The sequence below is a fragment of the Pyrus communis genome, chromosome 10 (assembly GCF_963583255.1).
Source record: "Pyrus communis chromosome 10, drPyrComm1.1, whole genome shotgun sequence".
NCBI lineage: Eukaryota > Viridiplantae > Streptophyta > Magnoliopsida > Rosales > Rosaceae > Pyrus > Pyrus communis.
In genome coordinates, this window is record NC_084812.1 from 6,221,490 (window position 1) to 6,248,036 (window position 26,547).

Consider the following 26,547-nt stretch of genomic DNA (forward strand, 5'->3'; position numbering starts at 1 on the left):
GTCCCATAATTGATTATTTTACGTGAAGTCGGATAAGAAGCTGGCTTAAATGACTCTTCCTATTCTACCTATAATTTTCATTCACTATTTCGTACTCTAGCAGCCCTTTTCTTATAAAAGGACAAGGCAAATAAAATCTTCTGTATGATAACTTTTTCTGGAGTGTCACTTTCCAAATATCACTCAAAAATTTTAATGGAAGTGAATGTTCAAGTCTAATCTTAAAAGAAGTAAGAAACAAGAAAGTAAATAACATTTTTAATCGGAGAGCTGCAGCGGGGTTCATAATTTGCGATGATCGTGGTTACTTTATTAAATATGGTAAAGTACAAAAAACTACCTCAACTATTGGTGTCATGACACTTTCATACCTCATCTTTTAAAATTGACAATGTCATACCTCATCTTACGAATTTGTGCCAATGTTATACTTTCCGTTAGCCTGCCGTTAATTTATCAGTTAAATGCTGACGTGGTTTGATACATACCCCACTTTCTATTAAAAAAATTAAAAAATTAAAAAAAAATCATTTAATAATTTTAAATATTAAAAAAATAAAAAAAAAGTTGAAACAAAAAAAAAAATCAAAAAAATCAAAACCTTCCCATCCACCTCCCTCCCCCCTTCTCTCTCTCCCCATCTTCTTCTTCCCTGCGTGATTCAACCAAAAAAAAAAAAAAATTTGCCCCAACCCCCAGAAGAAGAAGAAGTAAGGAAGGAGGAGAAGAAGAAGAAGAAGAGAGGAAAAAAAAAACCCAACCCAGTTCGTGTGACATCCCGTCGCGGAAATACTGAAACGTACGTGTGAAATTACAATTTTACCCCTGGGTTGTTTTCGTTATGTTTTTGGTTGTTTTGTGTGGTGTTGGCAAGCTTAGGGCTACACACACACACACTGACTCACTCTCCCTCTCCCCTGTCATTTTCTCTGTCTCTCTCTCCCCCGAGTCCTCTATCCTTCTTCTTCTTCCTCAAAAAAACGTACGGACACACACCAAACCCCTCAAACCATCACAGATCGAGGGAACCAACTACACCATCGAACTCGTGAGGCTTAGAGGAGTCCATTGGTACCATTTTCAGGTAGGAACTCCGACGTTTTCACGTCGATTTCACGAGCCCAGTTTTGGTTACTATTCATGCAAATTTAATCCAGCTTGTTTTTGGACTTTTTAGGCTCGTAGGTGTCTTGGTGAGGTCCCAAGGAGCCTCGGAGTGCTTCGTTGGACAAATTTGGACGTCGGGATCGTCCTGTTCTAAGTTGGCCGGTTTTGGAGAGTTTGCACAGGTATAATCTAGTGTGTTTTAGACCTTAAAACATGTATGGTTGTGTTCTACTAGTTTAGGGCTTTAATTTGGTGCAAGAAACGTGAAGAATGGTGGAAAAATTAACGAGAAAACCCAAGTTGCAGGTTTTCCCAGTTTCCGGCGCCGGCGACGTCGCCGGCGATCGAATGAAGAAGGTGACGGAATATTCCGTCAATTCTGACGGAATATTCCTGACGCCGTTAACGGTATCCGGTTAATTCTAACGGAATATTCCAAATTTTAACGGAATATTCTTGATGCCGTCAGTGTGCATGGCACGTGGCCGCGCGTGGGGGGCGCGTAGGTCCGTGCCTATTTTGGCACGTGGGGGCGCGTGAGGGGTCCAAAAATTATTTTAAAAATATGGTTGTGATCCTGAGGTTGTGTAGAGCACGTTGGTATATTCATTTGTCCATTTTGAGCAATGTATGAGAAGTTATTACGAGAAGTTGGTTATGTGCTTTAAAGTTAACGTTTTTATAGCTATTTCGCATATAGGTGACACGTACCCCGAGGACGAGCGTGCACACGCGAGGCAGGGGGGCTACGACCCTTCTACATACCAGTGAGTGGGCTTTTGTTTTCCGTATATACCTATATACAATTATATTCCCAGAAATTAATTTAAAAAGGGTTAATTATGTTATGCCATGCACCATTTATTTTCGTTTATGCATAATCACATGCATTAGTAGTGGCGTACATATACATATGCATAATTGGGTGCTGTGGACGCACAGGTAAGTGCCAGGTAAGCGTTGTTCACGTTTATGTTTCAGTAATGGTTTGAGATAGTTAGAGAGCTCATAACCTGTACCCCCGGTGTTAGTGCTCCCGCCCGTGGCCAGGGCACAGTCCTTCACGTGATGTTCACCTCCCGCACCTTATACTCACCTTGGATTCAAGGTAGGTGCACAGTCCTGTCGTACAGACCACTTTAGGTGGTTCCGACTCGTAGGTGACCCGCGATTATTCGCCCAGTCTTCACGTGATCGTAGCACTTGTTTACACCCAGGCCTGTCGTACACACCACTTTAGGTGGTTCCGACTCGTGGGCTGGTTTAGATATTGAGATTGAGATTTGAGCTCTAGATGCAGCCGTACAGGTCACGTTAGGTGACTCCGGCTGCCAGATTACATAATATGGATATGTTTATACCTGGGCACTTGCATATCGTTATGAGATTTTGGCATGGCATATTCTTGAGCATGTTTGGCATATCTACACTTACGTGCACATGTTTATTTTCTGGGATGTATACAAGTTTTACGACGAGGGGTTAGAAAGTATTTTATAAATGGTTTTCGAAAGCTTTGTTTTTGCCCACTCACGCTTTTGTTTTGCGCCCCTCCAGGTTCTAGTTGCTTAGCCGTTGCGGTGGTTTCCCCAGAGGGCTTTCCGGCGTTTCTGACAGACACTCACCATTGTAGGGTCGCCTTCGGGCGTACTACTGTTGTCGTTTTCGTTTGGGCTGCTATAGACCCGCTCTGAAATTGTATCTCACTTGCTAGCACTTATTTTAGTACCTTGTATGCTAGTTTTTTTTATTATTCGTACTTTTACATTACTACTATTTTAGCTTCCGCACGTGCACATGGCTACGTCACCTTGGTGTGACGGCCAGCACGCTCCGATCTCGGTCGGGGTGTGTCAGTTCGTCCCTCCCCCCAAAAAAAACAAACCCAGTTCGTCCCCCCCCCCCCCCCCCCCCCCCCCCCAAAAAAAAAAAACAAATCCAACCCCCTGCCAAACCAGAAAGCAAAAGAAGGAGGAGGAGGAAGAAGAAGAAGAAGAAAAAAAAAAAAAAACCCAGATCCCGTTCGTCGATTCCGCGAGGGGTGGGTGCGAGGTTGGGTGGGTGTAAGGATGGGTGCGGAGAGTGAATGTGGGATTTTTTTTTTTTTTTTTTTTTTTTTCTGGGTTGCAGGTAAGGGCTCGGGTGGGGAGAAGAGGGGGTGGGGGGGGGGGGTGGGAAGGGATAAAGTTTTTTCTTTTTTTTTTTTCATCTTCTTTTGTTTTCTGGGTTGCAGGCTTGCAACATGGGGGATGGGGGAGAAGAAAGAAGGACGTGAGGGGGGGGGAGGGTGGGAAGGGATAAAGTTTTTTTTTTTTTTTCCTTCTTTTGTTTTCTGGGTTGCAAGCTTGCAGCAGGGCGTGGGGGGGGGGGGGGTTTTTTCCTTCTTTTGTTTTCTGGGTTGCAAGCTTGCAGCAGGGCGTGGGGGCGGAGGAGGGTGGGAAGGGATGAAGGTGGTTTTTTTTTTTTTTTTTTTTCTTTTTCTTAATAACTTTTTTTATTATTTTAATATTTAAATAATATTAAATAATTTTTTTAATAGTATTCTATTAATTTTTTTAATAGAAAGTGGGCCCTAAATCATGCCACGTCAGCATTTAACTAAGAAATTCACGCCAAGCTAACGGAAGGTATAATATTGGCACAAATTCGTAAGATGAGGTATGACATTGTCAATTTTAAAAGATGAGGTATGAAAGTGTCGGGACACCAGTAGTTGAGGTAGTTTTTTGTACTTTACCCTATTAAATATTTCAAAATATTTGTGTCGTAAATGACTCCAAATTGGTCATTGATGCAGTGATTGGGAGATTTGGCATTCCTCGAAGAATCAAAAAAACATTTTGGATATCATAAGTCTGACTTCGTCTTTTATAAATATCTCTTGGAAGCATAATTTTAGAAAATCTAATTTTGTTACCGATGCTATCACTAGTGTAAAGTTTAGTAGTTTAAATGCTCTTACCTGGAATCATACTATCCTCTCTACCGCGATCCAAGCCCTAAACTTTGATCGTGGTGCAACTGGTTTCACTCAAAATTTTTTACCACACGATCATGATTTTTTACCACAAGATCGTGGTGCAACTGGTTCCACTCAAAAACGTATGGGTAAGAAATTTCCCCAAGAAACCAATAACCCAATCTGTTCAAGCAGTTCACCTTAATGGGAACATCTCACATCAACGCAAATAATTAGAAACATATTTTTGACCACACGATCGAATGTGCTCACGACAACTCCAAAGGCGACAGATAGCACCTCCAAACGCGGCTGGGTTGTCGTTAACGTTATTAAATTGCCAGAAAGTATCTGGATTTTAAACACGTGGGGAAATTAAGAAAATGGTGAAAATTAATTAATAATTGAGAGAGAGGTTGGGTGGGTTGGTCACCGGAAGAAGCTGCTTTTTTAATGAGTTGTTTTGTGTTTGCTCAACACTTTCCGGGAACGTTGTGAAGCAAGCAACAAACTGTGAGGAAAAAAAAAAGCAATGGAGGAAAAAGCAGAAGTTGGTTGCGATGTGAAGGTGAAGCTTTCAGAGATGGAAGAAGAAATGGTTGCCCAAAACAAGCCAAACCAGACGGAGGATGATCTGCAAAAGACCAGGTGAGCTCAAATTTTTAAATAAATTGAAAATTTAGAAACTTTTTTTGTTGGGTATTTTTTTGTTTTTGATTCGAGCAATATTCTAATTGATTTAAACTACGGGGAGGGTGATTGAAATTTGGGTGTCTCGGAGCACAGTGTTCTAGTCAACTTAGCTACGAATTTTAGGTCCTTCTTCGGTTGAATTAAAAGGGTTTGGAAAGAAAGGGTCAATCTTTGACCGAGTTTTGGATTTAGGAAGATTTAGTTTCTTGGGGATGGAAAAAGATATTATTTTGTATATTATTGGGGGTTTTATTGCAAAAACAAGAAAATTCACCTGCACTAGTTGTAATTATCTGATTTAGATAAGGTCAATTTGGATTTATGAGCCCCCCACAGGTGCAATTTGCAGAGTGATACTGTTCGTGTTTGTTTTCCTTCAGATTTTCCAACGTTGTTTGATTTGTTGGTTAGCAATTTGGAAACATTAATGTGATTTTGTTTGAGATCTGATCTGGTAGTTTCATGATGTCGGTAGATTGTGTTTGTGCTTAATGTTTTTGTGGTGCTTTCTGTTTTGGAAACAAGAAATTAGGGCAAAATATCATGCAACTCTTTTTCTTTTAAAAGCAACTCTAGATTTGGGGCCTGTTTGTTTCTGTCAAAAGCGCTTCTGCTAGAAGCGCTTTTATGAGCCTGGTTGCTTCTGGAAGAGTTAAAAGCGCTTACTACCAGTCTGTTCAATCTCAGTTTTCACGTCTGTTTCATGCTAGGCTCACATGAGACTTTGTTTGTTGTTGTTCTTTATGTTTGAGTGCCAGGAAAGTACCATCTGCACTAAACATTACCTGTCCTGCCCCGGCTCAGCTCACCATCTTCTACGCAGGGAGCGTGAGCGTGTTTGACGCCATTACTGCGGAAAAGGTACGTTATTTTCTACCCTTAAACAGCACAAGCATAAGCGTTTTACATGTAACTCGGTCATTTATGAGCTTGACAAATTTTGTACTTGCGCACTTAAATGTGTAATAGGTTCGCGAACTTATGCTTATTGCGGCCGCTGCTGCTGCTGATAAGAAGACTAGTGATGTGAAGAATAGCGCGACAAGCTGTCCTCCAAGTCCACTGATTCGTACAGGATCGTCCACGCTGCAAAACTCTTATGCTGCTCCTGGTTCACCAGTGGTCCAGCCCTACCCTGAGCAGAATAGTTCCATTTGCAAATTGCAAGCTGGTAAGAATTCAGTACTATCGACACGGTGATTGTAAATTCCTTCTGAGAGTATTAATGATGGCTTCGTGATTCCGGCTTCATTGTTTCTTTTGGTTCAGAATTTCCCATTGCAAGGAGACACTCTCTTCAGCGTTTCCTGGAGAAGCGACGGGACAGGTGCCCCCTCGCTAAATCCTGTATCGGTTTTCATTCTGTCACCGTACCTAGGCCGTCTCAGTTTACACATCAATTACTGTGTTTAATTCTCGTTTTAATTGTTTTTTGTTCATTCTTTCAGGATGGTTAGCAACAGTCCATATCCTACTTTGCCAGCAACACTGAAGGACGACGATGCAAAAACTAACCTGAGTGATAACGCTTCACCGGGTGTGGGTTGCTTCAAACAATCCGCCATGGTTCAGGAAGAAACTCAACCTTCTGTTGCCTAGCCAGCTTGAACTTCTATCCCTGTTTATGTCTCAGCATATGTGTTGTAATTTTGCAAAGACCTACATTTAACCAGTGATTGTTGTGTCCGACTCGCCCGTTTGTGTAATCGGGGCCATGCGTGTACAAGTTCTCTGTCGATTGAAACAGATTGGTGGTTGACGATGAATTCTGTGTTCGATTGGTGAAGAATTCGTAGATGTGTTAGCCCTGTTTATGCCGAAGGCGGTTAGACCACACTCGTCGTTTTACATTGTGGAATTGCCAAACAGATAACAAAACTATTTGTGCGACTTTAGTCGTGTGGTGAATTTTAAGCTGCTTGTTATGTTTCATCCAAGTTTGAACAACAATTTTTTGGTTTTGCATTTCTATGGCACCCGAAGTGCATTGGTCAATCGGGTTTCGGCAGTTAGGTACGGTGGCTGAACCCCAAATGAAAGTTCCGGCAGGAACATTGTACTGTGCGAGGCCATAGTCCACGGGTTCAGCACTCCACACTGCATTGCATTCGATTTCTTGCAGTTCTTTCTTTCTGCAAGATTTCATGTGCTTTGCGGCAGGGCATACCGCTGACATTACCTAATAGTTGGAATAAATCCAGTGAACAGGATGGGAATCGAACTTTCATCATAGGTGGAAGCTAGGAGCACACCAAAACCGCATATAATTTTCACAGTGAGAAATTGTCGAACAAACATTCTAAGTTTCAAGCACGACATCCTCCAACACAAAGTTTACATGCCTTCCTCAAAAGCTAATGCTGATAATCCATACCGGATATTAACAACAAAAAAAGAAAGATCCATAATTCCAGACGGTATACTCACATTTATTACAGTCTAACTTACATTCTGCATTTTCAGTGCCAACTGCGTAGAATTCCATGTAAGTAGCCACCAGTCATTACAAGCGACACAAGAGAGACGACGCCGGCTGGAAAGATCTTACCTGACTTCTTGAAACGAGATCCCATCACAGCCAGGAGGGCAGCAGACAACCCTGGAGGTTGGAGAAAAATGACAATTAGTAATTTGTTAAGGTCGAACAAAATTAAGATATTGAACTGCACTCAGAAAAAGTGAAAACGGGATAATCCTAGAATCGCCTGTATTTAGCGGCATTATACAATTGAAATAATGTCATTAAAGCAGATATATGGGAGAACCATTAAAATGGATATAAAGCAAACATAATCTTCCAATCAACTACTGCAGCAACTATCAACATAAGTACATGAGATGAGTGTGATGACAACTAACCAAGCCCGATAGATGATGCAAAAACTGGTCTTACGGGAAGCTCAGTAGAAACATAAAACAGTAAGGCGGATGATATTCCCCCTGCCAACAGTGACTTCTGGCTGCCACTCTTCAAAAAGCCCATAAGGCCACCCACTGTCAAAAAAGCAACCAGACATCAATAAACTGATATGTTCCTAGGGATGATTGCTATCCACGAGATAATTATTTGATCCCAAGAATTGTTGTCTTGGAACACAAAGCTAATTAGAAGTTTGAACCTAAGCAGGTACCTCGAGCACGAAAGATTTAGTGACATTTGGAAGATACTAGACTGAAAAGCTTCTCGAAACTTCGAATTTGCAAACACAAAAGCTTTCCTATGAGAACCATCCACATCCATAAACCCACCTATATGGCAATGCTACTAAAAATCACCTATAAACTTGCAAGTACACATTACAACCACAATCCATGAGCATGACTCCGTAGCGGAATCAGAGATCACGAATAAAATCGGAAACCAACCCGTTACACTAATCGACGTCAAACACGAAACTCTCTACTTCCTTTGGCATCACAAGCACTACTCAAGGCCTAGACTCAAACTTTAGCCACAATCGTAACAAGTTAACAACCCAACAGGCAAAACCTAACTATTATCTGCCTTCCTAACCAATTTTAGAAGCTAATCAAAGATGTTAACTTTACATTTTACAAGCTAATCAAAGATGTTAACGATTCGAAAACAAAGGAATTTGATTGATTACCTCCAACAAGAACAGCATATCCTAGGGTTAGTTTCTGAGACATCGACATCCCTTTCTTCTTGCTCTCTTCAGGTCCCTCCTCACTCTCCCCTTTACCCTCGCTATTATCACCTCCACCGCCTCCGCCACCGCCGCCTCCCCTACCGCCAAAATCACCCCCACCGTCTCCGCCGCCGGCAACCGGTTCGATACCGATGTCCTTAGTTCCTGAATCAACAGTGAATACGGTGGAACTTTTGGTGTCGGAAACCACTCCAAGCTTTTGAATCGAGGTGGTGTAGCTCAAACCGCGAGAAGCTCTGAATCCGTGAAAGGTGAGATTGTTGTTGTGTTGCAGGCGCCGAGCTCCGCCGCCGGCGAGGGGAAGAGAAATGGCGGTGTTGGGGAAAGCTCCGATTTTGGGGCGTAGGAGGAAAAGAGGAGACTGGGAAACGCACAAATCTGCCATATGTGTGTGATGTCACTTTCTCATTTTGGTTTCTGGATTCTTCGTTTGTCTTTCGGTTTTTTTCTACCGATTTGGGTACTTACAATGGGATCCTCTTTGTGAGGATTCTGAAATTCTCAAATCATATCCGTTTATTTTGTATAATTAAAAATTATTTTAAATTAGTATATGATGAAAATTGATCGCGTGATAAAAGATGAACGAACACGATTTAAAGATTCTCATGATCCTTATAAAAAGGATCCGGCCTCATGGGGTACTTACTACCTACTTCTCCACGTGGCAAGTACGAAGAAGAAACAAATATTTGAACTTTTTTTGCAAGGGATGGATGTAAGGGGAATATTTTGCAATTTTTTTCACAAAATAAAAAATAAAAAATTTACTCGGAGAACACTAAACAGATAATAAAGCATGTTGGAATCATTTTCATAGATTATTTTTGTATGTTTAATGTGGAGTTCTTGTGTCTTATCAAGTGCGGCCATACTAAGGTTCTAAAAGATGTTAAGCGTTATTCAGACGATGGATTGAGTTAATGCCTAGGTGAATTTTAATAAATTTATTATAAATAAGTGTCTATTTATATTTACAAAAATACATAATCGTATTGAGATGCATAGATTGTAAAATAAAATGATATATGAATTAAAGTATTATAACATATTAATAATACATGGAACAAACATATCATGAGTGTTCATATAAGTATTCAACAAGTCTTTTACATTATTAAACAAAAATAAAATCTAAAATGACAATTACCAATTTTCTATCTAAGAGAGAGTCATGACTTAGGCGGGCTAATCGGACGCTTAAGGAGTTCTAAGCGCTATTTCTTAAATTTCAAATGCTTAGAAATTAATTGGGATGGTAAATAGTTGCTTAGTGCCTAGGCGGTTCTAGGCTAGGATTTTTAGGACACACCCACAAAAATTAGGACTCAAGTGAGAAGTGACTTTATAAATTAAGTTTTTAAAGATTATAAGGAAGAGTGAGGCAATAAATTAGAATTATGATGAATTAACAGTTTAATTTAGTCTAATATGACACACTTTTTAGACTGTTAAATTGTTATTTCAGAACATTAATTCAAAATTAGTTCTATCTTCAGAACAATGATTAATTCAGAATTACAATGCTGGAATTTTTTTTTTCTTATTGGAAAAAGGTCATTATCGTCACTTTACATTTTCCAAGAAACAAGTCGACCTTAAATGTAAAGGCCCAATCTCTAAGATTAGGAAAGGCCCACTAGGCCCAAGATGAAGCTTCCTCACCAATTTCACTAGAACAAACCTCACTCCACGCGCGGCAAACCACAAACGAAATTAACACACCCTACCTTTCCGCTAAATTAATCAACCATGCAGCGTTCGAAATCACGCCAATTCGATCCCTGATCGATGAAATCCAAATCGACCCAACTGGGATTCCGCTGAACCAAATCATGGGTCGAAGAATCATGGAATGGGCTGCCCGGTCCGATTACATGGGCGGCATACCGAGGAAGATGGTGTTAACGACGGTTGGGGGTATGGCGAAGGCCGTCGTCTCCCTCTTCAACTCCACCACCGTCCACAATGCCGACACGCTTCTCCGTCTGGTCCGGTCTCGGCCTAATGGGGTCCCACTCGTCACTGTCAGCAACCACATGTCCACCATGGACGACCCCTTTTTGTGGGCTTTCAAGGGGTTCCCCATCACTAATGCGAATTTGTCGAGGTGGGTTTTGGCCGCCGAGGACATCTGCTTTAAAAATTCAATGCTTTCTTACTTCTTCAGAGTTGGTTAGTTGAATTTGGTTTCTTTTCTTTGTTTGATTTGGGTTTTTTGCACATTGTATCTGTTATTTTGGAGGTGGGATTTGTTTTTTATGTGGTGATTTGGTCAGGAAAGTGCATTCCGATTACGCGGGGTGGCGGCATTTATCAAGAACACATGAATGAAGCTCTTGAGAGATTGAGTGAAGGTTCATGGGTAATCACTTCTTAATCTTATTAATTGTTCTTAGTTTCTGCTTAATGGGTCAGTCCAGTTTCACCACTGAGTTGGGAGCTATTCAATGTTGCTTAGGATGTGACTGTGCTGAATTCGATGGCATATTTCGGTTTGCATAGCTCAATGTTGTGTTTTTTAAATATAAAGGTTGTAACTTTTCGGGTTGATGGGTTCTTCATTAGTTGTTTGTGAAATGGAATGTTGCCTTATAGAATCAGTAGTTTTGTAAAGTTTTTAACTTGTTCGGTAATGTATAATTCGTCGACATCTATGTGAAAGCTTTGGTTATTCAAAATTCAAACTTTTGGATCTCTGATGGGCAGTTGCATACATTTCCAGAAGGAAAAGTGTACCAGGAAGATGCACCTATAAGACGATTGAAGTGGGGGACCGCTAGTCTCATTGCGCGTGCTCCTGTAACCCCTATAGTTTTGCCAATTGTGCATACTGGATTTGAACAGGTAATTTTCTTTTCTTAGGATTCTTCCTCTTTGTTTGGACTTTTGTTTCGACCAATTGTGTGTGTTTCTCTTAAGATTTTGACTATATTGTTATTAGATGTTAGTGAACTGCTAAAGATGGAAACTTCTCAATCCCCTCCCCACTGACCCCAACAAAATGCAGTACTGACATGTTTTATAAACCATACATTATGTACAACAGTATCACAAGTTATCTGATTGAATATTCTTTTTTCTATTCCCTGTGAAAAGTATGACGTGAACTTCAGTATTAGTTTCATCCATTTAACACGACGGTCCTTGATTGATTCAGACTTCCATTTCTTTGTCTTTCTCTATCCAACATACTCTTTGTCATTTGTAGTGCGGTTCTGATCAATTGACTGAAAACTTGAGCCATAACATTGTAACCTGACGTCCAAATGGCTAGCTGTGTAGTTTGGGAATGATTGCTACACAGAGTATCATTGTAGAAAATTCAGCTTTACATTTTCGGGATATTAGAATTTTGGTGTGGCTCAAAACCCACTGAAACTCGTGAACGTGGCAGTTAAAACTGTTTCTGCATTCAATATGTTATGAAAATATTGCACTACTGACGTATGTTTTATTACATATGTTGAAGTTACCTAAGCCGTGCCAGAAAATCTAGTGAAATAAGCTGATATCATGAACTTCTGCTGTGCTATTCAACAATTTGATACACTTTTTGGTGTTCACGTCTTACTCTTTGAAGTCCTGTACAATGATTTAGTTAACTGGACTAGACATATGATGGAATTTATCCATTTACGCAGAAAGTAAAATACATATTAACCTTACGTTTTTGTGATCTTTTATTTTTGGTTATATTAACTATACCATTACCAATCTTTTATGACACATTTGTTCAACATTGCTCATCTCCCATTTGCTAATATTTACATTTCCAGGTGATGCCTGATAAGTTTCATCGTGGTAAAAGGCCTCCGTTTCCGTTATGGAATAAGGACATTAAGATAATAGTTGGCGAGCCAATGGAATTGGACCTTCCTGAAATGAGGCTGATGGCAACCTCTCTGTCTCGTAAGACTTCACATTCTACGTTAGGATGGCCAAGCAGTTGCCCCGGTGGTTTGGACGAGGCAGCGCAAAAACATCTGTACAGTGCAATTTCAGAGAAAATCCAAGACGTCATGGAGCGCTTACGGATTTTTGCTAAAAGTTTTTCAAAGTCAAAGGATCAAAATCTTTGCTAGCAGAAGTTGTCTTTCGAAGTATGTCCAACAGTTGGAAAAATGCAATCCGACCATCGTAAGACATATTGCTAAACGAGAAGCATATCCCTGTACTCCAGCATTCAATCATTGAGTTCTGGCTCCGCTTAAGGAACAGGATCCGGCCAGCTTCTTTCATGGCATGGGAGTATAGAGATGCAGTTGAATAGTTAATTTGTAGTTGATTTACAAGACTTGTATTCTTTTATGCAGTTCGATTGTATTGATTGCCTTCGACGAAAATTTTGGAAATTTGTAATGGGTGGGTATATTAACTTATTCAAATGTAGTCGAAATTAAATAAGATTTTCTCAATTTTTTTTTCTTCAAAGGTTCGAAATCTGCAATGGATTTTTGCAAAATTTTTATAATGAATCGGTAACTTACATACTAAATATCATCGATATTCATTGATTTTCCTATAACTCACCGATATAGGGTGAAGTTTGTATTTTAACCCCTCATTTTCATATCCATTCTTGATTTTTTGACGAAAATGTCAACAAATTCATACATATTTTAGACACTAATTGTAATCATGTCTACGCATTTGAATTTGGAATTTGGTTATTTTTTTTATTTTTTTAACGAATAACTTCCTTTTTTTTCACTATTTCACTAGTGTCCACTACAAGCTACAAGAACACTTTGACCTTAAACGTTAAACCATCTAAAGAAGATGTCATTTTTAAAGCGAAAAAGAAACACATGTGGGCTCATTCCACATGTTGCTCCACATTTCGACCAAATTTTTGTTTTTGTTTTTTTTGAACCAACCAAATTTTCGTTGTTGCTGAATATGCTTTGTTGGATATTAAGATAATAAGACATTGCTCTGCCTAAAACATTTGAACGCAAAACTAGTAACTCTTAATTGCTTGAGCTACAAGTCTCTTACAATTATAGGACAATATTTAGAAGGCGGAGATGGACTAATAATAAGTTAGGTGGTTCCAAAATGTGATGATTAGGGTTTGCTTAAATTAAAAGGTACCATCATTGTTGGAGGGCAATTTGTCCAAAGAAGCAGAAAATGGACCCTCTTTTCACCTGCTGCTATAAATAATTTGATGTAGATGGAGTGCAGTTGGTTGCTTTTACTTGGTTGTTCTCATTAGGCCCATTTGTTTGTGAGACGTACCCACTTCTCAACTTTCTCATGATTTCATTTATAGCAATTTAAGCTCCTTGACTTGTTCTACTTTCTGGGTTATTATTGTTTATTTCTGTCATTTATGACATTTATACAGAAGAGTTTCGTTTTTACTTTTCGTTTGGTAACTAAAAATTTATGATCATCCAACTTTAGATTTGTCGTTGAGAGCTGAGATTAAAATTAAAATTGAGTGACCATGCATTTCTTGATCACTTGGTTACTACGTAGTTGTCATATGAAAAAAACGTAAATCTAATTAATTAAGCAATAAATTCATATATCCAAATTTGTGTTGCTAAGTCAATCAAGTGGCAATACTCGTGAGTTGTATTAAACTCTTCTTCTACATTTGGCATGCTTGCCGGCAATGCCGGCTTCTTGACATTAGGGGCATTTCTATATAGCAAAGCAAGATACTTTGAATATCCATTTTTGTAAAAATATAATAAACAGGGACCCAATTTCCTTGTTTGAAATGCAGGCTCCCGATGGGACATGGCATGACTTGAGAATTTTCTTACCTTCTAAGACATGGGGTGTTCCTATACTTTTGACATTGACAAAGGGTAAATATGACATTTTTTTAATTGGTAGATTTGTAAGGCGGTAAAAATTGACAAAAATACGTATGACTGTAAATGTTATGATTATAACGATATTGTGTTATTAGATACTTAACTTGTTATGATGTTAGACTCTAAATCTATTTGAACCAATCTCCAAAGGCAAAAATATAATCATGATCATTTAAAAGTGAAATCATGTCCAAACATGTAGTACTAATTGAACTTGAACATGATGAAATTGTTATTAAAACCACAACTAAAGTTTCAAATTACTAAGTTTTAAATTGGTAGAAGAATCTTTTAAAAACTACAAAATACTAAGTTAATGTAGTCCTAATTGAGAATGTTATGATTAAACAATGTCTTATCATACACACACACACACTAGCATATGGGCACACACAAAATGTGTGAGAATAATTTTTATTTTTGTTTTTGAAATAAAAGGAGAGAGGAAGAGAGAGAGAGGAAGAGAGAAAGAGAGTGATAGAGAATGTGAGAGTGGGAAGTTTTTATTTTTTATTTTTTATTATTTTTTTAAATTAAAGATTTGTTAGGATTACATGTATGTGAGGTTTTGAAAAAAAAAAACAGCAAAATTTGATTGTGTGAAATAACATTTTTGCCCCATATTTCTTTTTCATGTTCTATTTTAATTAGAGGGTTAAACCGGTAATTTCATAGGATTTTGGTTTACAATGAATATTTATATATATATATATAAGATGACCAGCTGATGGATAAGTCACAATAATCAACCATTTCGCGATAAGGAAGACTCAAAGATATTAACATGTGACGTTATATTGTTAGATTGTGAATTATGCTTGGACATTAAAAATGGGCAAACAAAATCAAAATCATTTACAAATTAGAATCACATCCAAATTTGTAGGTACTAATTGAGCTTCAACAAAAGATATTATAGTTATTTTTTCTCTCCTTTTTTGTAAATTTTAAGTAAAACCATAAACAAAAGTGAAATTGTTGGCTTCTAAAGTAGGAAACTTGTAAGGATAAAGTTAGATGGGATGGGCCCATCACCAAAAAACTTCCCACAAGTACAAGCTTTAGCGGGTGGAAGGCCCAAAGTTTGGGGGGCATCTCCCTCCCGTCCCAGGACACTCTCCAAATTACAATAATACCCTTCCATACATTTTCAAATTTTATATACATCGTACCAATAAAAACACCCTCCTCCTCGGGAAAAAAAACGAAAAATTCGAATTACAAATGAGTAGAGGTACGAGGATATAATGGTCATTTCGCGCTCGGAAAACTCGAAGGATTGAAATGCACACAAAGTCGTACCGAACGCGCAATAAAAAAAGCAAAAGCTTTAAAAAAATAAATGTTTGCTGAATTTACGTAAGTGCCCTTTGTCATTTATAATAGTCCCGTGATTCTCTCTGCTTTTCACTGGAAGCAGTGGTGTGTCCGGGTTATCTTTGTAGCTCAGATCTCTCTCTCTCTCTCTCTCTCTCTCTCCTCTCTCCGATCGTTCATGTTTGCAGAGGTCAGTGTCAGAGAGAAAGAGACCTTCTTCTTCCCTGTTTAATCGATTTATGAATGTCATATTACATTTGATTTTTTCTGGGCTTTTTTGTTGTCTGTTCGTTCTGTCTCTCGATCTGTTATCCCCTCAGAGGCAAAATCCAAAGACCCAATTGCAGGCAGGCAATAATTTCATCAAGGTTGGAGCTTTTTTTATTTTTGAGGCTTTTTATTCTCTGGGTTTGGTCGTTTGTGGCTTGATGCTGCTCCTTACCATCGAAATTGTCGGCTTTATGTGTTTATTTTTTGGTTTTTGGAGGTTTCTGGAAATTATTAGGATGAACAGATTATGTTCTGATTGTGTAACGTTTCGTATGAATGTGTTTTTTACTTGGTTTTTTGTTGCATTTGTTTTTGTGTTGTTCTGAATTTAAGGAAGATAACCTCGTACCTGAATGATTTGAGGAACTGAAGCTGGTTCTGGAAAGTATGTGTGTGCGTGTCTGTCTGTGGGGGTTGCACTGAAATGACAATGGACCTGCACCCGTCAATGGCGCAAAGTGTTAGAACAAGTAGGTCTTCTTTTAGCTCTAGCAATGGCAATGGGAATACAACTCCTTTACACAGCTCTGCTGCTGCTGCATTTGCCAATGGGGATGATTATGACAGTGACAGCTCCAGCTTGGCACCGCAGTATGTTCACTCGCATGTTCCTCTTAACCCGTGTCTTTGAATTGCGCTTTGAATGCCTTCATTGTTCCGCTTACCTGTTTTATTTGGAAGCATAATCTAGAGTGAGGCATGACATATTATCTCTGGTTGTAAAATTGTGATTTGAAATCGGTCATGATGTCTAATTCATAATGGTACAATAAAAAAGGTGGGTTCTTCAACATTCTGGTTTGCAAAGCTGATAAGCGGATAGCAGTTTACTTGTTATGACGTCGTATTGCCTTTGACTGTCAGCATTTTCTCCACTTGTTAATTGCAGAACACCAAGGACCTTGTCCATGGACATCCCAGCAGAACTTGCTGGTGCAATACCCTTGATTGATAGATTTCAGGTAGGAGCATATATTCTCTAATAATCAACGGGATATGCTCACACACACCTACACAACATGTACAAGCATACATTTCGGTGGTCATTCTCCTTTGTAGTCTTTTTTGTTCCAGAAATTAAATTACTCGAATACATATAATATTTATTGCTCATTGTTTTAGGGCAATCAACAGTCGTTATGTTCTTTATATAATTTATTTTCTTTTGAAAATAGGTAGAAGGATTTTTGAGGTTGATGCAGAAACAGATTCAGTCCGCTGGAAAACGTGGATTCTTTACAAAAAAATCCGTTGGTCCACAACCCCGAGAGAGGTTCACTTTTGAGGATATGCTGTGCTACCAAAAGGTAACTACATGCTATGTTTCATAAAACTTCTATTTATTAAACTATAAAACTCTTGAAGAGCTAAATTATGTGCTTTTACAGGATCCAATACCTACATCATTACTGAAAATCAATAGTGACCTGGTAAGCCGGGCAATGAAACTGTTCCAAATCATTTTGAAGTACATGGGAGTTGATTCATCTGATGATCGAGTTACTCCAGCAAGCTTAGATGAACGGATAGAGCTTGTTGGAAAGATGTTTAAGCAAACCTTGAAGCGGACAGAGCTTCGGGATGAACTTTTTGTTCAGATTTCAAAACAAACAAGAAATAATCCCGATAAGTATGCATCGTTTTCTTTTCAGTCATAGTGTTTTGTTTCTATGATAGATAAGATTTGGGTGTGTAAAAGGCAGTGGTAAACTATTGTCAATTCTATGCTCCATGACTTGACTTAATTGGTTTTGTTATAACAGGCAATATTTGATCAAAGCATGGGAATTAATGTATCTGTGTTCATCCTCTATGCCTCCGAGCAAGGACATTGGGGGGTATTTGTCCGAGTATGTCCACAATGTAGCACATGGTGTGAATATTGACTCTGAGGTTCGAGTTCTAGCAATTAATACATTAAATGCCTTGAAGCGTTCTGTAAAGGCTGGTCCTAGGCATACAATACCAGGCCGCGAGGAGATTGAAGCGCTTTTAACTGGTCGAAAGCTAACTACAATTGTGTTTTTCTTGGATGAAACCTTTGAAGAAATCACATATGAAATGGCAACAACAGTGGCTGATGCTGTTGAGGTAGGCTTATCAACTTTAATGTGCACTATCTGTTTGGGTACCAAAGAGTAAAAGGACAAAATATCACAAAAATAAAGAGTTGAATATGCAAAGCAGAATTACATGTGCCATACGGTCAAACATAGTGGCAACTGGCAAGCCTTTGCTTTGGTAGGTCATCACAAAATTCAAATTTTAAGCAAACAACTTTCTGGTAAAGTAAATATTTAGGGTGATACAGATACAGTAGCAATATACTGGGTGTATTTGACACACATTTGAAGTACTGATATTTAAGAAATTTTGTTTCAATCGCTTAATAACTTGGACCTTTTTTTAAGTCATTACTTCTGACTATGGCATAATGACTCTGAATTATCCAGTATGATGAGTAACCACAGTTGTGTTGCTGACTTGTCTAACTCACAAGGTCTTTTGCCACTGAATCTGTTTAGTTTATATTTGTGATTTGCAATTACGATCCATCACCTTTAAGTACTCATAGGATTGTAATAATAATATGCCCCAGTTTTTTACTGTTAAAAGTTTCTTTATTCTTGTTCTGTCATACATCTGTCTTCTTGATTATGTTTTTGATAGTTTTCCGTGTCGCTTTCAGGAACTTGCAGGGGTAATTAAACTCTCAGCTCTTTCTAGCTTTAGTCTGTTTGAATGCCGTAAAGTTGTAACTGGCTCCAAATCACCTGATCCTGGAAATGGTATTCTTTTATTTTTCTTCCTTGTGGTTTCCTATGTTAGGGTTCACTGAACATTATCTGATATGCATTTTCTTGTCACACAGAGGAGTATATTGGGTTAGATGACAACAAGTACATCGGGGATCTATTAGCAGAACTCAAGGCCGCAAAGGATCGAAGTAAAGGAGAAATATTGCATTGCAAGCTGACATTTAAGAAAAAGCTGTTTCGGGAGTCGGATGAAGCTGTCACAGATCCAATGTTTGTGCAGTTGTCCTACGTTCAGGTGCGTAATCTCAATAAAAGTATTACTAAGCTTCCTAATCCTTTGTTGTTTTTCTTTTGTGATGCTCATTAAAAAAGAAATTGAGCATTGTTTGTTGACCTGTTGTTTTGACATGGCTTTTTGAATGACACCAAGGTAAACGTTGCTTTCAAGAGCTCAAGTTGAATTTGTGAACATAATGATTTCTATCTTGATGATTAACTTCTACAGTAGTATTAGACTATTGCGATTAACCTCCAAAGTTTGTTTATATGTTGTTATGTTATAGTTGCAACATGATTATATACTGGGAAATTATCCTGTTGGAAGAGATGATGCTGCCCAGCTGTCTGCATTGCAAATCTTGGTTGACATCGGATTTCTGCGCAATCCTGAATCATGCACGTCAGTTTCTTGCTACCTTTTTGTTCCATAGTTTATTTGGCTTTTTGTTATCTGTTATTGTTTTAGAGCATGTCACGTTTATAGTTGGTCTTTCTATCTTAACTTGAGGTTAATATTTTTCAGTGACTGGAATTTGCTTTTGGAACGCTTCCTACCCAGACAAATCGCAATCACACGAGCAAAACGAGAGTGGGAGTTTGATATTCTTTCTCGTTACCATTCAATGGTAAGTTACCAGAGTGGTAAAACTTTAAGTTGATATGCATGGAAATCTGTTGCACGAGTTCTTATGTAGAGTTACTTTTAAAAAGAAATACAAATTTGTTATCTGATTTGGTTGTCTGTGACTCCTTGTGCATGCATCCTCAATCATATGTCTTTATTTTGAAGGAGATAATACTTTTGATATAAGACATTGCTGTTGTATTGTAGGAAAATTTGACAAAAGATGATGCAAGACAACAATTTTTGAGAATACTGAGACAACTTCCTTATGGGAATTCAGTCTTCTTTAGTGTTCGCAAGATTGATGATCCCATTGGACTTCTTCCAGGGAAAATTATTTTGGGCATCAACAAAAGAGGGGTGAGTTTATAACTTTATATACAAATATAATATATGTGTGTGTGCGCACCGTGTTTTAACGTTGTATTGACATTATGATATCACATTCCACAGGTTCATTTTTTCCGTCCAGTTCCAAAGGAATATCTACATTCAGCTGAGCTAAGAGACATAATGCAATTTGGTAGTAGCAATACTGCTGTTTTCTTTAAGATGAGAGTTGCAGGTGTTCTTCACATTTTCCAATTTGAAACTAAGCAGGTTTTGGCACCTCTCTAACTTTTCTGTTTGTTGATACATTGTTTTTGAGGTTTTTAGGCCTCTTCACTAAAGTTTCTTTGACTTATGTGCATTTCTCCTTTCCATGCAGGGTGAAGAAATTTGTGTTGCTCTTCAAACACACATAAATGATGTCATGTTGAGGCGCTACTCTAAAGCTCGGCCTGCTGCTAGTGGTTCAACAAACGGAGATCTTTCTAACAATGTTAAGCCCTCTGATGATGAAGTTTATGAAAAACGTATACAGGATTTGTCAAAAGCTGTTGAAGAGTCTCAGAGGAATGCTGATCAAGTAAGAAAATAAGACTTTAACATGCTGAATTGTTGATTACTGCTATTACCTGGTGGTTGAATGAAACTATGTTAATTCAGTTGCTGGAAGAATTCCGTGAAAAGCAAAAACAAGAAGCAAACATGCAAGAAGAAATAGAAAGTTTGACGCAATCCTTGGCATCTGAGAAGCAAAACCTGACAGAAGTTAGATGTGATCATGATAGGCTTAGATCATTGTGTGATGAAAAGGATATGGCACTTCAGGTCAGTGTGACTAATTGTATTTGCACTCAATGTGCTTTAAATATTCTAACTGGATTCTCAAATCTATTAGGCTGCGCTGCTAGAGAAAAAAAGCTTGGAAGCAAGGCTGCAAAACTTGGGTAATCAATTGGCAGAGAAAAATAACAAAACACAGCAAGTTGGTGGAATTAACCACGTAAGTTTTTTATGAAAATACATTTTAAGTTGGTTCTATCAAGTGGTTTATGATAAGGCACAAGGGATTTTGAAAACAATATCTTACACAGGCATTGCAGAAGCTCGAAGACGAGATAAAGCTTCGTGGTGAGGAATTGTTAGCAAAAGAAAAAACTATAAGGAGACTATCTGATGAAAAAATATCATTGGAGCAAAGACTTTCTGGCCTCGAAAAGACTAAATCTGTTGAGGTAATTCCCTTGACATCTTAATTTGGTGTTGGTTCGTTGTTTCTTTTTTCATGATTGTAATGTCTTTGTTTCTGGTGCCCAATAGAAGAATCAAATATCTTAGTGAGTGTTCATTATGTAGATTGATTCTGTCGGGAAAAAGTTTGAGCAAGAGCGCAGAGCGTTAAAACTTCAAGTGTTTGAACTTGAAAAGAAGCTTGAAGGAGTTAACCAAGAATTAGCAGGTCTTAAGTCAACTCTTGCCACCAAAAACTCTGAGGTTGCTGAATTACAAAGTAGCTTAAAGGAATTGGAGGAACTGAGAGAAATGAAAGAGGTAATGGTCCTGTTCTATAATAAAGCGTTTTCTTTCATTTGTTGTATTTATTTTATATGAAAACCAATGAAAAGGGCTTGAAAACTTTGAGTTTTAATGATAAGGACAAAATAAAGGGTAAAGTGAATAGTACCAGGATTGACTTTTTAGTGTAAAAATGTGATTTTTCGTTAAAGTGAACAGTACCATGGGCTTTTTGTTAAAACTCTCTTATTTTATGTACAAGGTTCCAAAAATGGTAAACATTGCCAACAAATTCATGTTTGATTTCAGGACATTGATAGAAAGAACGAGCAAACTGCTGCCATCTTGAGGATGCAAGGAGCTCAGCTAGCTGAGATGGAAGTGCTTTACAAGGAAGAACAACTTTTAAGGAAGCGATATTTTAATACTATAGAAGGTTGTCATTCCTTGAAATCTTTGCAATATTTAAGTAAGACTTTTGTTCTGTCCCTTTAGTATCCCTGACGTGATATTTTTTCCATTCTATGTACTTTTCAGATATGAAAGGCAAGATTAGAGTCTTCTGTCGATTGAGACCCTTGAGTGAAAAAGAAATTACTGAAAAGGAAAGAGATACAGTTAAAAGTGTAGATGAGTTCACAATTGAACATCCATGGAAAGATGACAAATTGAAACAACATATGTATGATCGTGTATTCGATGGTAATGCCACCCAAGAGGATGTCTTTGAAGATACAAGGGTAAGGTTTTTTTGTATTAAATGGTTTCATCGAAAGAGATCTAATTTTTTTAATTGCTATGAATATACATTTGTAAATCATTTCTAACATGTTTTTTTTACGTGCACGTAATGCAGTATTTGGTACAATCTGCAGTTGATGGGTATAATGTGTGCATATTTGCATATGGGCAAACCGGTTCCGGAAAGACATATACCATATACGGTTCAGAAACTAATCCTGGACTTACTTCACGAGCTACTGCAGAGTTGTTTAAAATATTGAGGCGAGAGAACAACAAATTCTCATTTTCATTAAAGGTATTATCTTGTTGGTTCTGTACATTGAACAATAATAGTGGTCGCCACTTAAAACCCTTGCAAGAGCAAGATAAGATTGTTAATTGCTTTCGTTTCCTATGAACATGGGAAACTTCTATACAGTAAGTACAACGTCCCATATAAATAGAAGAAAATGGGAAAAAAATACAAGATGGGCAAGAAGTCTTATCATATATAGTTTAACACCCTAAGAAATATACGAATTACATTCATTGTTGTTTAGGCTTTTGGTAATGGTTTTTTTTCAATTACTACTTGGTAATGGTAATGAGTAAATATTTTTTACGCAGGCATACATGTTGGAGTTGTATCAAGATACACTTGTAGACCTTCTCTTACCGAAAAATGCCAAGCGTTTGAAATTGGAGATCAAGAAAGATTCAAAGGTAATTTCTTCACATGTCTGTAATACTTTGTAATTCTACGAGGCCAGTGTTTTTTTATTAGACTGTGAAGAGTATTTTTGGTTAATCACATTTGATCCTTAATTCATGTTATTTAATTTTTTTTATTCTGATCTGTTGATTAGTATCACATCTTTAAGGTCGCTCAATGGTTGATTTTGTAATGTTAGGGTATGGTCTCAGTTGAGAATGTAACAGTTCTCTCAATTTCATCACATGACGAACTGAAAAGTGTCATTCAAAGAGGTTCTGAACGAAGGCACACTGCTGGAACTCAGATGAACGATGAAAGTTCAAGATCACACCTCATAGTTTCTGTTGTCATCGAAAGTACCAACCTTCAAACCCAATCTGTTGCACGAGGAAAGGTATATTAATATATTTCAAAATAAATAATTAAGGTGATGCACATTGGTTTGCATTCACTTCAGGTCTAGTTGAATATTTGTTTGGAAATTATATTCATTAATATCTTTCTTTTACATAATCATGTGTAGCTAAGTTTTGTGGATCTTGCTGGTTCGGAAAGAATAAAGAAGTCGGGCTCTTCAGGTAGTCAACTTAAAGAAGCGCAAAGCATCAACAAATCGCTTTCAGCACTTGGGGATGTTATTAGTTCTTTATCTTCCGGTGGTCAACACATACCGTACAGGAACCATAAGTTAACGATGCTAATGAGTGATTCACTTGGTGGTAACGCAAAGACGCTTATGTTTGTAAACGTTTCTCCTGCTGAATCAAATGTGGACGAGACGTACAATTCTCTAATGTATGTCACACTTCTCTTTATTATTTACTTTTTCTAATTTCAAATAATTTGACTCTTAATGTTTCTCCCAAAAGGTAATGACTACTGTAATTTCACACCTTTATGCTAAATTCAGGTATGCATCAAGAGTCCGATCAATCGTGAATGATCCAAGCAAAAACGTTTCTTCAAAAGAAATCATGCGGCTGAAGAAGTTGGTTGCATATTGGAAAGAACAAGCAGGCAAGAGAGGAGACGACGAAGATTTGGAAGAAATTCAGGATGAGCGACCAGTGAAAGATAGAGATGGCCGCCATTCCATGTAACTTTTCGCAGAAACTAGATTGGCGAAACTTGTAGTTGGAAATTCTAGCATTACAAGTTTAGGCTGAATTTTGGAATGTAAGCTTTAGGGTTTCGGCAGGGTAGACCACATCGAGCGAGCATTCGATTTGGTTCTGTGTTCTAGTTGATACTCTCTTTTTCTCATTGTGTTGTGATGAAAAAAGGTTGTAACCGGGTTAGGAGGATATAAGTTGTACAGTGTGGAAGGTGTGTATATATGACATACTCTTGATTTTATTTGTATCTGGAGATCGAAATTTCGTCCTTGTCTTTCATGCTTGTTTTCTCCATGTTTTTGCGTCAAAGAAAGTACAGTCCCTCAGATTTTATCCCAGCCAACACAAAGTGAAATGAAAAAAAAAAAAAAAAAAAAAAAAAAAAAAAAAGACAGTTGCAGGAGTGACGAACAAATCTGGTGCCCTTGTGCCTGTTCATCTTTTGCCCTGGCACTCCCCTTTGTCAGTCTTGGAGACTTTGCTCAGGTATTACGTGACTATTTTCTACAATAATAATGCTATTTAATAACACCGTGTTGCTGATAGTTTTATACCAAGGCGTGGAGCAATGGGAGGCTGTCCATTTTTCTCCGGGCCAAAGGAGGAGGCGATGGAAGCTCCGCCGGCACTCGTGGATTAGGATCACCCTCGTCTCTACATCGCTTTTGTTTACAAATGTTCTAGAGCTCGTTTGACAAGTGCTTTTAAATGACTGAAGGCTCTTTTAGATAAAATATTTTTGTGTTCTAAAAGCAACGTGTGCTTTTAGCATAAAGCACTTCAAGTGCTTTTCCATAATTAAATTGCATTTTTACTAAGATTTGGTTCTAAAAATATTTTATTTAAAACTGCTTTCAGGTGTTTAAAAACATTACAAAACGAGTCTATAGAGTTAGCAAGTTCAAACTCTCCAGAAAATTGAAAGCTGATGGAGCCCTTGCACTCCTACCTACGCACCCCTTGCTAATCTGATATGTATATGGCAAGTTTAGGTGGCATATATCATCCTGCCTTTAGCCTATGTTAAACCCAGAAAACAAGATCAAAGCATTTGTAGTATTTATCTCGTAGGTTTTAAGTTCGAATCTTCCTCTCTGAATTTGTACAAGAAAAAAAAAAACTTCAATTGAATTCTTATCGAACTTAATTATAAATTATATCTTTTATCAAGCTTAGTTGATATTTTTATAATTTTCTGCTATTTTCTCATCATACATTCTACTAAACCTTTTTATCTAATTTGCTAAATAGATATTCTCAGAGAAGTTTCTGTGAACATCCAAATATTAGGCTTGTCACAAAATTTGGTATGCCTAACATTATTGACGTTCAAAGCATCTCACTTAACCCAGAAAATATTCGAAGAGGATAATGATTTTAATCCCCTTTAGCTATATATGTACTTCAAAGTAAATGTATATTCCAATTTTCTCTGCCCTCTAAATTAAGGGACTAGCTACTGTATGTTAATATATTCACCATCTAACAATCATAAATGCAATCGAAAATATAGAATATCATCTCTGCTGATATATATGTTAGATGGTGAATATCTTCTAGCAACCCCAAGCCAACAAGACCCTTCGCTTTGCGAGGATTGGAGGAAGGGAGAAGGGGGTTAACGTCTATCGTTATTGGTTTTTGCAATTTTTTTTGCCATTCCTAATGTTACAACATGTAGGGATGGGTAACGGTTATGGTGGGCGGGTAACCGCGGTTATTTATCCATAACCGTTTAAACTTTTACCCACATAACTGTTTACCCATTGGATATTTACATAAATGGGTATACCCATACCCATAATCGCATACCCATTTACCCATAACCGCGTACCCGTTTAATTTTTTTTTTTTACCCGTCTATCTATTTTTTTAACAACTTGAAAATTAAAAAGAAATTTGTCATAATTTTCTTTTTTCTAACTATTAAATACCGTTATAAGTACATTTAACATGTATTTTTATATTAACAACAATATTATTTATGAATATATGCGATGACTCCCAATTATTTGACGGTCAATCTATTACAAGAATCATGCATGGTTGTAGATTAATTAATATTCTTGTATACATACATACATACATATATATATATATATATATATGTAAGAACGCATCAGTCTACTAAAAGGCTAATTTGATAAATATTTGAATTTTTATTTAGAAACATATGTTCATCGGTCCAAGTCATTTAATTGATTTCTAATTTTGGGATCAAATATTTATTGAAAACTCGAAGCCAATTAAATATATATATATATATATATATATAAGTACGCATCATCTAATAATAACATGTTTCTAAATGCTCAAAGTAATCATTATCTTGAATTGGTCAAAACTCCAAAAGACTCCAAAACAAAACTGTGGAACACTAATGCTTTAGCATATTCAATCACATATATTAAACATTAGCCCGTTCTATCAACTATATTTTTTTCTCTCAAGTGAGGCATAAATAAATAAATAAATAAATAAATATATATATATATATATATATATTATATGATCCTTTATAACCGCAGGTAATACTCATAACCGCTCATTTAAATTTCATACAGTTATACCCATAACCATAACCGTCAAATTTAAATGGGCAGATAACCGCGGTTACCCATAACCAATGGGTATTTGC

The 26,547-nt window shown here is 37.5% G+C and overlaps 4 protein-coding genes across 6 annotated transcripts; 3 read left to right on the forward strand and 1 right to left on the reverse strand.

The window, feature by feature from the left end:
* Positions 1-4,438: 4,438 nt before the first annotated feature.
* Positions 4,439-6,691, forward strand: LOC137747127 (protein TIFY 3B-like). Of its 2 annotated transcripts, none has more exons than XM_068487145.1 (5): positions 4,439-4,714; positions 5,512-5,620; positions 5,729-5,930; positions 6,029-6,086; positions 6,208-6,691. In XM_068487145.1, exons 1-5 carry the CDS (start codon positions 4,599-4,601, stop codon positions 6,356-6,358), a joined length of 636 nt encoding a protein of 211 aa, XP_068343246.1. In that variant the 5' UTR covers positions 4,439-4,598; the 3' UTR covers positions 6,359-6,691. The 2 variants fall into 2 exon arrangements, with proteins under 2 accessions (XP_068343246.1, XP_068343248.1); XM_068487147.1 differs by having other exon boundaries at positions 4,453-4,714; positions 5,518-5,620.
* Positions 6,692-7,000: 309 nt separating this feature from the next.
* Positions 7,001-8,898, reverse strand: LOC137747126 (protein FATTY ACID EXPORT 2, chloroplastic-like). The gene is made up of 3 exons (XM_068487144.1): positions 8,368-8,898; positions 7,619-7,753; positions 7,001-7,358 (listed from the first exon to the last, which is right to left on the reverse strand). Exons 1-3 carry the CDS (start codon positions 8,813-8,815, stop codon positions 7,219-7,221), a joined length of 723 nt encoding a protein of 240 aa, XP_068343245.1. The 5' UTR covers positions 8,816-8,898; the 3' UTR covers positions 7,001-7,218.
* Positions 8,899-10,143: 1,245 nt separating this feature from the next.
* On the forward strand, positions 10,144-12,813 carry LOC137748590 (N-acylphosphatidylethanolamine synthase-like). The gene is made up of 4 exons (XM_068488758.1): positions 10,144-10,605; positions 10,710-10,795; positions 11,140-11,277; positions 12,210-12,813. The coding sequence occupies exons 1-4, from the start codon at positions 10,266-10,268 to the stop codon at positions 12,513-12,515; spliced, it is 870 nt and encodes a 289-aa protein (XP_068344859.1). The 5' UTR covers positions 10,144-10,265; the 3' UTR covers positions 12,516-12,813.
* Positions 12,814-15,692: 2,879 nt separating this feature from the next.
* On the forward strand, positions 15,693-24,156 carry LOC137747477 (kinesin-like protein KIN-14E). 2 transcript variants are annotated; one of them, XM_068487591.1, is made up of 24 exons: positions 15,693-15,949; positions 16,185-16,442; positions 16,741-16,813; positions 17,027-17,158; positions 17,240-17,481; positions 17,615-17,942; positions 18,541-18,640; positions 18,724-18,905; positions 19,174-19,289; positions 19,413-19,515; positions 19,722-19,874; positions 19,968-20,114; positions 20,224-20,424; positions 20,505-20,669; positions 20,740-20,844; positions 20,936-21,076; positions 21,198-21,392; positions 21,666-21,792; positions 21,894-22,096; positions 22,213-22,395; positions 22,707-22,802; positions 22,991-23,188; positions 23,318-23,589; positions 23,705-24,156. In XM_068487591.1, the coding sequence occupies exons 2-24, from the start codon at positions 16,276-16,278 to the stop codon at positions 23,892-23,894; spliced, it is 3,819 nt and encodes a 1,272-aa protein (XP_068343692.1). In that variant the 5' UTR covers positions 15,693-15,949; positions 16,185-16,275; the 3' UTR covers positions 23,895-24,156. The 2 variants fall into 2 exon arrangements, with proteins under 2 accessions (XP_068343692.1, XP_068343693.1); XM_068487592.1 differs by lacking the exons at positions 15,693-15,949; positions 16,741-16,813 and having other exon boundaries at positions 16,320-16,442.
* Positions 24,157-26,547: the final 2,391 nt, after the last annotated feature.

Bases quoted from the DNA above. Each gene is read 5' to 3' on its own strand.
- LOC137747127 (XM_068487145.1), top strand. From the start codon at position 4,599: ATGGAGGAAAAAGCAGAAGTTGGTTGCGATGTGAAGGTGAAGCTTTCA. The intron at 5,621-5,728 runs GTACGTTATTTT...AATGTGTAATAG, and splicing joins ACGCCATTACTGCGGAAAAG to GTTCGCGAACTTATGCTTAT. The intron at 5,931-6,028 runs GTAAGAATTCAG...CTTTTGGTTCAG, and splicing joins CATTTGCAAATTGCAAGCTG to AATTTCCCATTGCAAGGAGA.
- LOC137748590 (XM_068488758.1), top strand. From the start codon at position 10,266: ATGGGTCGAAGAATCATGGAATGGGCTGCCCGGTCCGATTACATGGGC. The intron at 10,606-10,709 runs GTTAGTTGAATT...TGATTTGGTCAG, and splicing joins TTCTTACTTCTTCAGAGTTG to GAAAGTGCATTCCGATTACG. The intron at 11,278-12,209 runs GTAATTTTCTTT...TTACATTTCCAG, and splicing joins TGCATACTGGATTTGAACAG to GTGATGCCTGATAAGTTTCA.
- LOC137747126 (XM_068487144.1), bottom strand. From the start codon at position 8,815: ATGGCAGATTTGTGCGTTTCCCAGTCTCCTCTTTTCCTCCTACGCCCC. The intron at 7,754-8,367 runs GTAATCAATCAA...CTTTTTTGACAG, and splicing joins ATATGCTGTTCTTGTTGGAG to TGGGTGGCCTTATGGGCTTT. The intron at 7,359-7,618 runs GTTAGTTGTCAT...TCCAACCTCCAG, and splicing joins TGCATCATCTATCGGGCTTG to GGTTGTCTGCTGCCCTCCTG.
- LOC137747477 (XM_068487591.1), top strand. From the start codon at position 16,276: ATGACAATGGACCTGCACCCGTCAATGGCGCAAAGTGTTAGAACAAGT. The intron at 21,393-21,665 runs GTAATGGTCCTG...GTTTGATTTCAG, and splicing joins AACTGAGAGAAATGAAAGAG to GACATTGATAGAAAGAACGA. The intron at 22,097-22,212 runs GTAAGGTTTTTT...CACGTAATGCAG, and splicing joins ATGTCTTTGAAGATACAAGG to TATTTGGTACAATCTGCAGT.